General features: G+C 40.2%; 1 protein-coding gene across 4 annotated transcripts in view; it reads left to right on the top strand.

The window, feature by feature from the left end:
• The window catches only part of ADCY1 (adenylate cyclase 1), a 150,544-nt gene that overhangs the window by 66,839 nt on the left and 68,638 nt on the right, over positions 1–15,067 (top strand). For all 4 annotated transcript variants that reach the window (XR_003533050.1, XM_027675962.1, XM_027675961.1 and 1 more), the window contains exon 3: positions 4,437–4,555. Coding sequence is in view for 3 of the 4 variants with exons in the window: in XM_027675962.1 (XP_027531763.1) it covers positions 4,437–4,555 (119 nt within the window). In the remaining variant the exon portion in view is untranslated. The remainder of the gene's footprint in view (positions 1–4,436; positions 4,556–15,067) is intronic.

Genomic DNA, 15,067 nt, shown 5'->3' with positions numbered 1-15,067 from the left:
AGCAGTTTCTTTTCGTTCGTGCCTTTTGGGGCAAAATCTTGGCATCACAACCACTCCCTCAAAGCAGGACTGCCAGCAACACCAGGTCTGGTCAACTTTGTCTAGTCTAGTGAAGTCTTGAATAATTACTAAAATTTTCCCTCAGGTCCAACCCAGAGTGAAAGTTGCAGTCCAGGAGCTTGAACTTACAATTACAGTTAAGAACATTCCAAACAGCAAGTAGTAATATAGAGTCTTTTGGCCATTAACAATGGGGAACATTTTTTTTTTTTTAAATCCATTTCTCTGCTTTTGTGTATTTTCCCTCTTTGTCATGCTTGTTGTTGAATAGGGCCAAGGTAGCACTGAGCAGTTCTTAATTGGCTTGGTAGGCACATTTTAACATGTCTTGGAGTCAAAATGAATGTTTGTTCCTTCTCTAATTTCTAGTGATGCTTCATTGCTGTGGGAGAAAGAAATCTGGATGTTTTTCTAAATTGAGTGTCCTTTTCAGAAACAGCTATGTCTTCATTAATAGTGCAGAAATCCTTATTAATGAGGATGAGACAATTGGCAGAGGCAGCCCAGTTTGGCATTTGAAATCCCAGACTAGGACTAGGAATGTAAAATGTTGTGAATGAGGGAAATATAGGTCCTCATCTATAATTTTCTTTTCTTAGTGAGATTTGTGCAGGGAATGCAAAATCATTTACTGACAGTTACAGTCTCAGAAAAGAATCTTTTTTTCAGCATGTGATTTCACTTTAGACCATGTTAATGATGAGTGAAGATTTACAGCGGGAGAAGAAAAGAGTACAAATTCCTAAAATAGTGTAAGTTGGTCATAGGGCCACAATTTAATTTTCTGGGTAGAAAACAGCTATAATAATCTTAAACAACATTGTGAATCAGTGTGAAAGGTAAAAATGTGAAAACATTTTTGTCTCTACTAGACCTGTGTTTAGGAATATGTCACATGTTTAGGCTACGTCAATACAATATTGTTTGTCACCAATAAGAAGTTTTGCAACATGAGTGTTGTTTTATTTTGGTAAAAGTTGTTGCTAATCGATTAGTGATCCCTATGTCACTTTTTCTATTTTTTTTCTTTCATCAACCACCCCTGTCAGAAGCAACAACCACTCAATCATAAATGCCTGCACAAATATGACCAGTCTTGCTTTAGTTCTGTCAGCTGTTTCATTCAATGCACTATGCAGCCATGCACATCTAGTTTTCATTTTATTCTGGTTTTCAGATTATTTTTATAATCAGATCGCCATACGGGAGCAAATGAAAAAATCAGACAACAATGGTACAACTTGCTGAATAGAGATCCAGGTGGAGCCCTTTCCCAAAACTTCCAACAGCTATATTTTGTGTACATGAATTCACTCTTGCTGTTCCAAAACTCTAAGTCCTTCAGCATTCCTTAGACTGACCTGCTTTGCTCGACAAATGAGATTTTGCCCTAAATAGAAGAGACTTTTTTAATATTCTTTCTAGTGAGCTAAAAGCTGTCTTTCATTTATTTTCAATGCTTCGATACTTTCCATTGTGGGGTTCTTCCTCACATTTTTTAGTCTCCTCTTCAGTGACAAATCCTTACAGTCGAGATGCTGCTTCCCTTCTTGGTTTGAAAGGTCAGAAGTGGCTGGCCTTTGCGAAAGCCATAATTGAGTCTTTCCTTGCTCGGTGAGTCTGAAGCTTCTAACCCTCTTTGTAAAGACTCTACAATTCTTTCCCAGTAATCCATCTTTTTTTTTTTTTTCCCCTCTAATGAAAAAAGCAAGCCACCACAATTTGATTAAGGATCTTCATATGCTCCCTCCAGGTCTTGTAATTGTCAAGCTAACATGTATAGGATTCATCATTTTTGTAGCCTCTCTTAATACATCTGACATCTGTGCATTTCAAATCTGTCAAGTGCTGCATCCTGCAGCTCTCCAATGTTGCTTTTACAGTAATGATTCTTATTACTTCCCTGGATTCCATGCTATTTGCCATGCACTGCAGAAGTTATCTATGATCTTTTCATTCACATCTTGTATTGTAATTGTGTTTGCAGGCCATAGAAGAGAAATTCAGTTAGCATTAATCTCTGTTACAGAGTCTGTTGGTATAATTTTTGTTTGCTTGTTTGTCTGATTAAGTCTGACTTTCTAGGAAACAGAAGCTGAAAACCTGATCTTCATAACAGTTTTGGAATTTAAATGGCAAAAATCTTGTTTAATATACTCACTGAAGGAGAAGAGACAGAGAATATTTAGTCCTTATGAGACATTGTAAATTTCATATCCAGAACAGTACTTATGAAATTCCAGCATCATTTCGGGTTTATGCCATCTTAAGCACCAGATAATTTAACCATCAGATCAAATTTCTCTCTTGTATGGATTATCTGTTGCCTGATAGGTGGTCAGCTCATTTTAAAACCCCAGTATATTTCACTTAAAACTGTAAATCAACTGTAAGACACAAGTAGCTGGCAACAGAGCTTCGCAAGATCCACTGCTGACAAAATATTTGGTTGGGATTTTAATCCAAATTTTGGGTTACCCAAATACAATTCTGTTCCAGAAATACATGCATACCTAATAAATTAAAATAAAAATTATAGTAAATACCATTTTCTACTAAAATGTGCGATGCTTTGGTTAATCAGAAATTGCTATAAGCATAAATTGTTAACAAATATTTAATTTCATCATATTCTTTGCAATATTCTTAGTATACATATAAGAATGGTAGGAAATGATCCTTAGCCTCAAGACAATATGACTGCCATAAACATATGAAGGAACTTTAGTTTACAGTAAGTACCAGGGCAGTTCTGTAAAGTTTAACTTAATCCTTGATGAAATAAATGTTCAGTGTGTCTTCTTCCAAAAGAAACTGTAAAATTAGAAATTTTGAGTATTATTTGATGGTTTTGACTGGTGAATACATGCATGTGAGCAATACAAAGCATTTGTCTGTGCAGATACCCTCTTCGCAGTGTTAATTGTTGCTCCTTACTTATTTAATATGTAAATAAAAGAAGGATGTGGTTGGGCCAAAATATGCACTTCTGTGATGTCTCACAGCTGCCATTATAGTGGCTTTCGATGTCAGATAACAGAATCATAGAATAGTTGAGGAACTCTGGAAGTTGTCTGGTCCAGCCACCCTGGCTTCCAGGATGAGATCCTTCATTACTTTTCCAGGACCCAAGGTGAAACTGACTGGCCTGTAGTTCCCTGGGTCCTCCTTATTGCCCTTCTTGAATATAGAAGTGACATTTTCTTTCCTCCAGTCTTCAAGCAATTCTCCCAGTTACCATGTTTGACTATCAAGAATGGCCTTAGAATGGCATGTGCCCATTCACTCAGTGCTTGCTGGTGCATCCTGACAGGGGCCATGGACTTACTTCTTTTGAGTTTGCTTAATTATTTCCTGGCCTAATCCTCTTCCACCAAGGGCACATCTTCCTTGCTCCAGCCTTTCCCCTTGTTGTCTGGAACCTGGGATTCCTGAATCAGATTGCATGTGGTTATGTGAATTCTTTCAGACTGCCATGGCTGAAACTAGCAGGTCTGATGGATACTACATTTTGTCTTTGGACAGGTCTTTGGAACTACATTTTAAATGGCAAGGATTTTCTGTATGAAAATAAAACTTGATTAGGTATCTAAGGACACTTTACAGCACCTAAGACCAACAGATGCAGATTTGCCAGGTGGTACCTGGCAAATTTTCCACATATTCTTATGTGCAAAAAACTACATAAGGCTTTATAGTCAATACTGACAAGATCCAAAACATTAGAGATCTTTTTTATGCAGGTTAGTGACCCATGCAAAAAATTTCTCTGTGAATATTGCAACAAGATGTCTGTCTAACTAGGGTTTTGTACTGATGCATTTCATTCCTGAGCTGGTTGGAACAGACATTGCCACACTGGATAAGATGCTGCTAAAACTGTACCTCTATTACTGTTCTGCTGAATTAGACAGTGGATAAATCCATTATCCACTTTCACTACTTAATAACCAGCTGTCATAGTTCTTGTAATGTAACACTTTCATTAGATCCAGAAAGAAATAGGACACACAAAAGCATAGCAAATAATCCTGGGAAGTCTTTCCCAGACAGATAAATGCCACTAACAATAAAGTAAGCTGTTATTATTAGCAATGTAACGTTAATGAAAATTATGGACAATTAGTTGCTCTTGAAGCTGCCTCTTTCTGTGTAGCTTTTTGATTTTATTTTCTTTTTTAGTGCAGAAGACTTTAAAAAAGACATCCACACAGTTCGCAGAAGTTTGAGAGAAATGGCTCATCTTATTTATACAGCAGAAATTTTAAGGAAGCAGATTAGATTAGGGAAAGATTGTCTAGCTAAATAGTTTAAAACTTTTGAAAAGTGGTCACACACTATACCACAAAACTGATGTTGTTTATGTTTTCTTTTAGGAACGTCTCTTGATGAGTCTGTTGCCCAGAAATGTTGCAATGGAAATGAAGGAAGATTTCCTGAAGCCTCCTGAAAGGATTTTCCACAAGATTTACATTCAAAGGCATGACAATGTGAGGTAGGATTGATTCTGCCCATGAAATAAACCAAAGAAGAGAATATTTAGTACAAGGACAGTGATGCATAATTGCAGTCAGGTTTCAGAGAAAAAAACCCAAGCAGTACAGTGAAGATTTATCTTTTATACAGATTGGGAGAATGGATGCACTAAAAAGACTTAATAGTCTTCTCAGGAGTTAATAGTGAATCAATAAATGTCTTAGAATAGTAGTGCTGGGAGACAGACAACTTTTTCCAAATGACTAGTCATTGGTTTTGTACTGTGTTATGTTTTGGGTGAATAGGAGTATTTATTTTGCATGGTAGCTTTTACACATATTTTCTATAATAAGATTAATTATTTGTCTTGCAATAGATTTTTCTGGGTAATAGCATGGAAACACAGAAAGAAAGTGTGGTGTGAACTTAAAAAAATGTGTATTTGTCCACATCATATGAGCATTTCCCCTCAGAGGTTATTGAGGAAGTTCAATTCTGCTTCTTGCTCTCATTCAGTATAAGACTGTTGTGCAAGTGCTCTCATTTATACTGTTTGTTCTTAAAGTGCATTTTCATTTGCTATTCTTCTTTGCCCTCCGAAACAAATTCCTTAAAGGCCTTGTCTGTATTTTATAATACTGCCTCCAAGTGCCTTGCTTCCACATCAAAAGCAGTGCCAAAGAGGTTCAATTGCTGTCATGCTTGCGCTAAGCAAGGTGAAGGCTTAGTAAGTGATGTCACAGAGTTGCCTTGATTTGCACCGTGTACTCCTGTAGCAAAGGAGTAAACTCTTTTAGTACCTTCTCCTCTCCCTCATCCACTAGTAAGTTCCTTCTCTTGAGGTTCAGTCTATCTCCCATCGAGCTGGCTTTAATATTTGCAAGGACTGCTTCCTAGTGACTAAGTTGTTGTAACTAAAAGCATTTCTGTCAGTGAGAGAAACAGATGGCTGTGATGAGAGAGTTCAGAAGTCTGACAAATTAGGTCAGTTTTACACTGTAAAACTGAACATTACTGAATTAAAAATTACTCATTAGTAGCTTACTTCATGCAAATGGTTAACTCTTACATAATGTTGATCTCATCATTCTGCATACAAACCCCTTAGTTTTTAACAATCAGTTTAAAGTTTGTTCTAAATGTACAGTACCCCAGAGCTGATGCTGCAAAGTTAGCAATGTTGTTTACAGTCTTTGATGGTTCTCAATTGCCAAAGTCAGAGCTGAGAGCTCCTGAAGGACACATTCAAAAATCAGTCGGCTGTCTTCCTCCTCCACTTTTCCTTGTTTATGCCTCATGCTTTTATGGTGTTGCACTCCCTACCAATGCTGTTTGCATTTTTTCTTTTTCCTGCCAATCTTCCATCTTTGAATGATATCCTGCCTTTCTATTTGCAGTCACTTGTGCTTATCAAGTCTCATGTTTTGGTGCTTGGGTGTCTTCTACTTTGGCCCTTTGGTGATCACATTCTGTATATACTTATAAAAATTTTGTCTAGTTATACCATCAAAATGCTATGAAATATATGTATATTGCTGATTGCACTTATATTCAGGGTCAAGGCGGGCTAATGGTAATTATATCATGAACCGGCTGCTGCATGAGAGGAGCCCCGAAGAGAAGATACAAGGACTCCCTGAAACAATGTCTCAGCCTTGGCCATATTGATCAGCATAACTGGTCTACTCTGGCCTCCAGTGGGGAGGTCTGGAGACACACCATCTATAACGCTGCTGATGCCTTTGAGAAAGCATGCAGGATCACTCTTGAGGAGAAAAGACAACGCAGAAAGAATCGTGCCTTGCAGAATATACCACCTAAGGAGTCTTTCTGCTGCGCCTTTTGCAACCGGATGTGCCTATCTGGTATCGGCCTTTTTAGCCACCAATGCGCTTGTAACAAACATGGGTAGAGCCCTCCCAAATCTTTGTTCACGAAGCCTAGCCATGATGATGATGATGGTGATGGTATATTTATATCTTGTACATGTCAAAGGTATCTGCATTCATTACAGTGTGAGTGGTCATCGTAAACAGCACTGCTTTGCAGCTGGACTGGTTGGTTATAACACTTTTGAGTCCTCCCTTGTGCTGAAATCTTTTAGAAATGTACACTCAGGAGTACTCTTTTTTTCCCCACATGATATGTTTTTTCACATCATCACTAAAGCTTCTGTGACTTATCCACTGATTCAATGCGGAGTTTATAAAAGTTTTGGAATCCAAATACCCTGTCTGGAGATGTGAACTCATTCTCTGACATTAAGAAGATGCTTTTGGGGCAAATGGAGGCAAAGTAAAATGGTGTCATTTTAATGTCAAAGGTAAGATCCTCAGAGAAGAGAACCGAAAACAGGACATCTCCCTTCACCATCTGTACTATAAGAAACTGTCTTGCCCTTTATTTCAGTAAAGCAACTACCGTATCATCAATATATATATATATATATATATATATATATATATATAGGTTGAAATAGTGTCCAGAAAATACCCAGCAAGCTGTGGCTAACAGGTCCCAGTAGACCAGAGTTTCATTCCAGAAGTTTTGTGACTGCAGATCAGAAGGATGAAAGGCAACTCCCAGCAGGTACCACCCTGACACCAGTGTGGAGAACAGCCCTACAGCATCCCTCTGGGAAGAGCTGCTAGTGGTCAGTGCCAACAATATATGTGTGCTTTACTTTTTCAAGGAGATGAAAACAACTTTTTTTTCTTCTGGGTAGTGGCAGTTCAGTGCTATCCCAGGCAAACCTAAGAGATCATTCCTATATTCTTGTGACTTGTCCTTTTCATATCAAGCATTCTGTAAAGCACTACTATTAAAAGAATCCAACAAAAAGCCCTTCTATAATTCTAAATTCCGGGATTTTTTAACCATTAAAGCTACACAATGGAAAATAAAAAAGATCTGCACTTTTACTTTTCCTGTTGCAATGTTTTCTTTTTCTCCCAGCAAATATCTGGAAGTGTCAGAGCATTATTCTTCAGAAATGATAGCCTGAAGGAGGTAGGCATGCAATTATTAAACTACATGATTTTTCCATTCCTTATCTGTTAAAAAATCCAAAACAATAAAATTCCCAACAGCAAAAAAATACCTTCATAAGTAAAAAAAACATCTGTTTCAGTCTTCTAAATAGTTGCCTGAAAAAAAAAGCCAAGGTGTATTTAATCAGAAGATCTTCCATGTGAAAAATAAGACATTCATACAGCTACCTTCTTTACCTCCCCCTAGAAAAACAAAGGTAGATGTGTTACAATAGAGGTGCATATAACTTTTTAAGAAGTGAATGACGGACTGGGAAAAAATACTTGCACGTTTCAGAAAACCATGGCAACAGCCCTGGTTTATCAATTAATTGGTGAATATTTTACCAACTACCCAAATAGCTGTTGAATGACTGCCTGCAACTGACTGTGCTTCTGGAAAGGAAAGAAAACACACCTCTCCACGTTGAAGACAGAGCCGTCAGTGTTGTGTCATGCTTTGATGAGCTCTTCCCAGATCTGTAGTACATCTGCTACCTTGTGAAGTTTCTGAACAGAATTCCTGTGCAGTAAGAAATAAGTACATGGTTTTAAACAGAGACAAACAACTTAATGCAAATACAATATGCAAACCAAGGAATACAAATACACAATCAATACTATTATAGCATTAAGTCAGTGAGGACACTAAATTCAACCATCAGGAAAGCAAAATAATCACAACTAATGTAATACTTGTGGCTTAGCAGAAGGAAATAGTCCATGTACAGTCGGAGACCCATTTCAACACAGTACAGTTATTTTACAGGGGTAATTCCAGCCAAGGACACCATGAACTATATGGGGAACCAGATGTCAAGTTACGTGTAAAGACTACCCTACAGACCAGGTCTTCTGTGGTGCTAAAGAGCATGGTTTGTGACATGAAAGAAACAGCTCTTTTCTAAGACTAAGTTGAGCAATGTAAGTTTAATATTTCCTTCTCTTATTCCTTGTTTCCTTATTCCTTGTTTCCTTATTCCTACAGGGCTAAGGAATTTACAGATTACATATGCATGTACTGTGGCTACTGTAAATACTCACTAGTCCTGACTGAATCTCTCCATACAGCCGTAATTCAATTAAGAAAATTTCAAGTTGAATTTCAGCTCAAATATATACCCTATATGGAGACCTCAATAGATTTTGTCTCTTTTGAAGTGGACTTTTCCCGTTCCATTAGTTTATTCATGAAGCTGTTTCAACACATGGATGGATACTGGTATATTAACAGACAACTTCTTGCTTTGCTCTGTAACTCAATGTTCAAGACATAAAAAGAAAGTGAACATTGAATGGCTAATAATTTCTTGAGCCTTTGGTACAGCAGTTTCATTTAGCCTTATTTTTACAAGTGTGAAATAGAACTGGATGCTTTGTAAGAAGAGAGATTAATTTCAGGAAACACACTGCCTGATTCAAAGCTACCAATAAAAAGATTCCCTGGGGCATTTTAGAGGTTCTTGTGACCCAGTCTGAAGCCAGAACACAATCTGCAGCTATATATATGTGCAAATATTTCTGGTCTGTCCTATCTTTTAGAAACCATCAGAACTTAAATAATTTTTGAATTTAACATATCCCTTTTAATGTTTTAAAAAGCTGTGATAATGATGTCTATGAACAGATTTTTGTATATAGTCTTTCTGAGCCTGTAAGACTCCATAGTGAACTAGTTTTCATAAATGATTATTATGTAAAAAGATACTCTCCCTTTATGTTTAGTTTTAACAGCCCACTTTAATTTTTTGAGCATGTTTTTCTTAAATATTTCAGTGAGTCATAGATAAAATTATTAATTAACTTTCCTTACATTTGACCTTTGAGGAAAAAAAGTCCTACAGGTTCCTTTCTGAGGCAGTGTGTGACATTAAAATACCATTCTTACTATAAGTTGCACTCTAATGAAACAAATGACCCAAATGGAAATGAAAAATAGGGCACACAACCACTCCTTATTTTGCAGACTGCTCATTTAGACAAGTGCTCCATTGAAAACAGCAGGACTAATCAAGTGCACAAAACACATGAATGAGCGCTGTTAAAAGTGAACATTTACCACCTACAAGCTCTCAAATCTCTTATGTGACTTGGCAGGATTTCTCCTTCTGAATACTCCATACAGTGACACAGAAAAGGATTGTTCTGTCAATACTAACAGTTGGGAAGCAGTTTAAATCTCTTAAACCAAGCCATAGGCTTTCCGGTTCTATCAGGTGCAGCCACTTCCTGCCATGCTGCAGGAGGGCTGCAGTCATCAGACAGGTGCTGGCTATGCTGCTTGCAGGGATCATGGAGGGAGTAAATAGGAATACAGGTCTTGGAGCAATGACTCTGGGCTTGTCAACACAGAAATGCTCCAGATTGTCAAGGAGTATGAGATAATAATGTATGCCTGTGCTGAATCAGCTTGGCTCTTTGTGACAGAGGAGAGAAATGGCTGCTTACAATGCTTCCTTTCCTGAACTTGCTCACTGCAGTGCTGCTTTGCTTTTGTTCAGAATTTTTATACCAGAAGCAGTTAGAAATAGCTGTTGGCGTATCAAACCAAATACTCACCTCAAGGTAACTTTAAAAAAATGTCCTTAGGAAACCTCTATTAAAAATTAGAATCATGGAACTATAGAATGGTTTGAGTTGGAAGGAAACATTAAAGATCAGCTAGTCCAGTCCCTGTGCTAGGGTGAGGTTCATCTTTCACGAGTTTGCTCAAAACCCTGACCAGTCTGAGCTTGAATATTTCCAAAAATGGGGTATCCACAGCTTCTCTGAGAAACCTGTTCCACAGTCATAGTAAAGAATTTCTTCCTTGCATCTAATATCAGTCTACCTGTTTTAGTTCTAAACCATTCCCCCTTGCCCTATCAGTGCAGACCCAGGTAAAAAGTCCCTCTTTGGCGCTCTCATACACCCTCTTTAGGTGCTGGAAGGGTGCTATAAGGTCTCCTTGGAGACTTCTCTTCTCCAGGCTGAACATTCACAACACTCTAACAGGTCCATTGTTTTTCCTGTGCTGAAAATCCCAGAGCTGGACACAGTACTGCAGGTAGGCTCTTATGAGAGGGGCAGAATCACCTCCCTTCACCTGCTGGCCATACTTCATTTTATAGGATACATTTGGCATTTTGGGCTGCAAGCATACAGAGATGACTTATGTACAGTATTTCATCCACCAGTACCCTCAAGCTCTCCTTTGCAGTGCCAGTCTCAACCTACTAATCCCTCCACCTGTATCCATGTTTGAGATTGCCCCAACCCAGGTGCAGGACCTTGCACATGGCCTTGTTGAACTTAACAGGGTTCACACAGGCCCGCCTCTCTAGCCTGTCAAGGTTCCTCTAATTGATTATTTTCCCCCCTAGGATATAATTAGAATATTGACATGCTGTTGCAACTTATGATCCCAATAACTGTGAGGCATTGGATCAGTTATTAGTAGTATTTTAATTATTGGGTTGGAACCAATTAGTGTGTGTGTGTATGTGGGGGGCAGGGCGAGGCCAGCAGCCTCACCATCATCTCAAAACTCACACAGCTGGGAAGCTGTCAATCAAAAAGAGCAGCCTGGGAGCCTGCCCACACCATGCCCCCTAGAGCCTCTGATTGGCTACACCACCCCTCACTCCCCCCTGGGAGGCATGGCCACAGTAGCCAAAGTGCATAAATAGAGGAGGATGGGGCTCTGTGTTGCCTTTTTTCTCAGAACTTGTCTTTTCAGTTGTGGAACTGGATCTCCATAGGATTCTTTGGTGGTAGCTACTTATTCCTGTTTCTTCTGTTAATTACTTTCTTTCTTTACTCTTTTAATCTCTCTTTCTTTCTTCACTCTTTTCTTACTTAATATTTTGGGTGACTTAAAACCAGTGAGTTTGATTCTGCTAAGTTTTGTGGGTTGGCATGTGCTGAGTTAGTGCTTTGTGGAATACTCTAACTTGGTTGTTTGTCACCCCTTTTAAACCTACGTCAAAACTCTTGTTTTCTTCCTAAAATTAAAAGTGTCTCCTGAGAAAATGTGTGGAGTGTTCTTCTCTTTAGGTTATGTTAAGAACCAAAGTCTCTGCAAAAGTTCAGTGGGCAAACTCTTGGAGTCTTAAATATAAAAGTAATACTCCCAGTATAGCTTGAGGCTTTGGGACTGGGGTCTTACAATAACTTGTCTGTCTAAAAGCCAAGTGATTTAAGTTTTTACCAGATTAGCCAAACTTTCTGTTTCTGTGAACTTACTGATAAAGTCCTGGTATGATTGGTAAATCAGGGTTTTGGTTACTCAGACCATGGGATTTGCTTTGCCAAATCTGGTTTACTGGGGGTTGACGGGGTCCATCTGACAAAGAAGGGAAACACTATCTTTGGTCAGGGAGTTGCCAGACTTGTTAAGGGGCCTTTAAACTAAATTTGTTGGGGGAAGGTACCTATGCATCCCACTCCTGCTAGTCAGTTGCCAACACCTGTAATGGATGCCCAGAACAGTGCAAAGGCATTCCGGATATTCCAGGGCCCAGCTCAGATGCTTAAACACAAACACATGTAGGATAGGGAACAAATAAGAAGAACTAGGCATGTGTGTACACCTGTGTGGGTATGGTATCATTGGCATCATGGAGACGTGGTAGGATGGTTCCTATGACTAGAGCATTGGAATGGGGGTTTTTAGGCTTTTTAGGAAAGACAGGCTAGAGACACGAGGACAGGGTGTAGCTATGTGTGTCAGTGACCCACTGGAGAGTGTGGAACTCTGATGAGGAGCCAGCTGAGAGCTTGTGGGTAAACAATAAGGGGAGGGCAGGTGATGTTATAGTGGGGGTCTGCTATAGGCCACCTCATCAGGAGGATGGTGCAGATGAAGCCTTCTCTAGGCAGATAGGAGCAGCCTCGTGCTCTCAAGCCCTAGTCCTCATGGGGGATTTCCTGATATCTGTTGGAGGGACAACACAGCAAGACACAAGCAATCCCGGAGGTTCTTCAAATGTGTCAATGACACTACCTTACACAAGAAGAGGTGCCATACTGACCTCGTGCTCACCAGAAAGGAAGAGCTGGTCACTCACCAGAAGGGAAGAGCTGAGTGAATGTGGTCACTCAGCCAAGGCTGCCTTGGAGCACTACAAGTTGGGGGAGTTTGAGATCCTCAGAGCAGTGGGGAGAGCACTCAGTCCTGGACTTCAAGAGAGCATACTTTGGCCTCTTTAAGGATCTATTTGGTAGAGCCCTTGAAGGCAGAGGGGCCCAACAATGCTGGATAAATTTCAAGAGTCACCTCCTCCAAGCTCAGGAGCAATGCATCCCAACAAGGAAGAAATTGGATAAAAATGTTAGGAGACCTACCACGGATGGATAAGGAGCTGCTGAGCAAACTCAGCAAAAAAAGAAACTTCAGGAAGTGGAAATGAGGACAGGTGGCCTGGGAGGAATTGTTTGGGAAGCTAGGGACAAGGTTAGGGAGACAAAGACCCAGTTAAAATCGAGTCTAGCCGGGGATATTAAGGATAACAGGAAGGGCTTCTATAGATATGTTGTAAGTAAAAGAAGGGCTAGGGGTGATGTGGGCCCTCTCCAGAAGGAAATGGGAGACCTAGCTGCCCTGGACAAAGAGTAGGCTGAGTTTCTCAACTACTTTTATGCTTCATTCCTCAATGGCAAGTGCTCCAGCCGTGCCATCCGAGTCAGGAAAGAAAATGAAGGGACTAGGAAAATGAAGACTCTAAGCCCACTATAAGAGAGAGTCAGGTTCGAGACCATCTAAGGAACATCAATGTGCACAAGTCTATGGGACCCAATGAGATTTATCTGCAGGTCCTGAGGGAGCTGACAGAGAAAAGTTGCTAAGCCATTATCCATAATTTTTGAAAAATTGTGGCAGTCAGGTGAAGTCCCTGGTGAGTGGAAAAAGGGAAATATAACCCTCATTTTTAAAAAGGGGAAAGCCAAAGACCTGTGAATCTGCAGACCAGTCAGTCTTGCCTCTGTGCCTCAGAAGATCATGGAGCAGATTCTCCTGGAAACTATGCTAAAGCACATGAAAAACAAAGAGATGATTGGTAACAGCCAACATGGCTTTACAAAGCGGAAATCATGCCTGACAAATTTTATGACCTTCTGTGATGGGGCTACAGCATTGGTGGATGGGACAGAGCAACAGACGTCATCTACCTGGACTTATGCAAAACATTTGACACTGTCTCCAAATTGGAGACATGGATTTGATGGATGGACCACTCAGTGGATAATGAACTGACTGGATGCCTGCATGCAAATAGTTGTGGTCAATGGCTCATTGTCCATATGGAAACCAGTGACGAGTGGTGTCCCTCAGGGATCACTACTGGGGCTGATACTGCTCAACATCTTTGTTGGTGACATCGACAGTGGGATCAAATGCATCCTCAGCAAATTTGATGACCGCACCAAGGTGTGTGGTACAATCAACACACCTTGGAGGGAAGGGATGCCATCCAGAGGGACCTTGAGAGGCTTGAGAGGTGGGTTGATGTAAACCACATGAAGTTCAACAAAGCAAAGTGCAAGGTCCTCCACCTGGGTCATGGCAATCCCAGGTACACCTGCAGGTTGGATGGAGAAGTGATTGAGAGCAGTCCTGCAGAGAGACTTGGGGGTAGTGGTTGATGAAAAACTCAGCATGAGCTGGCAGCATTCGCTTGTAGCCCAGAAAGCCAACCACATCCTGGGCTGCATCAAAAGGAGCATAGCCAGAAGGTAGAGGGAGGTGATTCTCCTCCTCTACTCTGCCCTCATGACATCCCATTTGAAATAGTGCAAAGTGTTCTGGTACCCCCCCAAAATTAGAAGGGTATGGAACTGTTGGAGCAAGTCCAGCAAAGGACCATGAAGTTGATAAGAGGACTGGAGCACTTTCCCTAGGAAGACAGGCTAAGAAAGTTGGGGCTGTTTGTCCTGAAGAAGATTGTGTGAAGACCTCATAGCAGTCTTCAGTATCTGAAGGAGGCCTACTAGGAAGCCAAGAAGGGAGTCTTCATTAGGAACTGTAGTGATAAGACAAGGAGTAATGGGTACAAATTGAAAGGGGGAGAAATTAAGGTAGATATTAGGAAGAAATTTTTTACTGTGAGGGTGGTGAGACAATGGAAGAGATTGCCCAGGGAGGTTGTGGATGCTCTGATCCTGTCAGTGTTTGAAGCCAGGTTGGATAAGGCCTTGAGCAACCCAATCTAGTGGGAGGTGTCCCTGCCCATGGCAAGGAGGGTTGGGACTAAATGATCTTAGAAGTCCATTCCAACTCCTTAACATTCTATGATTCTTTGAGATTCTGTGACTGAAAACTACAGGACAAAAGCTGAATATTTCGAAGACCATGGGATTGCAGAGGTCTTGGTATAGCACACAGGCAAAGACAATGTTAGCTTATGTTCCCTTGCTTAGTTGTGGGATGAAGGAATAGAAGCATTTCTGAGCCCCTGGGCAATGCGACAACACCAGGCTCAGCACTGTAATAGCTACTTAGCCCTCCTAACTGACACATTCAC

Source organism: Neopelma chrysocephalum, unplaced genomic scaffold, assembly GCF_003984885.1.
Source record: "Neopelma chrysocephalum unplaced genomic scaffold, ASM398488v2 Primary Assembly neopelma1_26, whole genome shotgun sequence".
Taxonomy (NCBI): domain Eukaryota; kingdom Metazoa; phylum Chordata; class Aves; order Passeriformes; family Pipridae; genus Neopelma; species Neopelma chrysocephalum.
The sequence above is the reverse complement of the archived record's forward strand: the minus strand, read 5'-3'. Positions and strand labels throughout refer to the sequence as shown.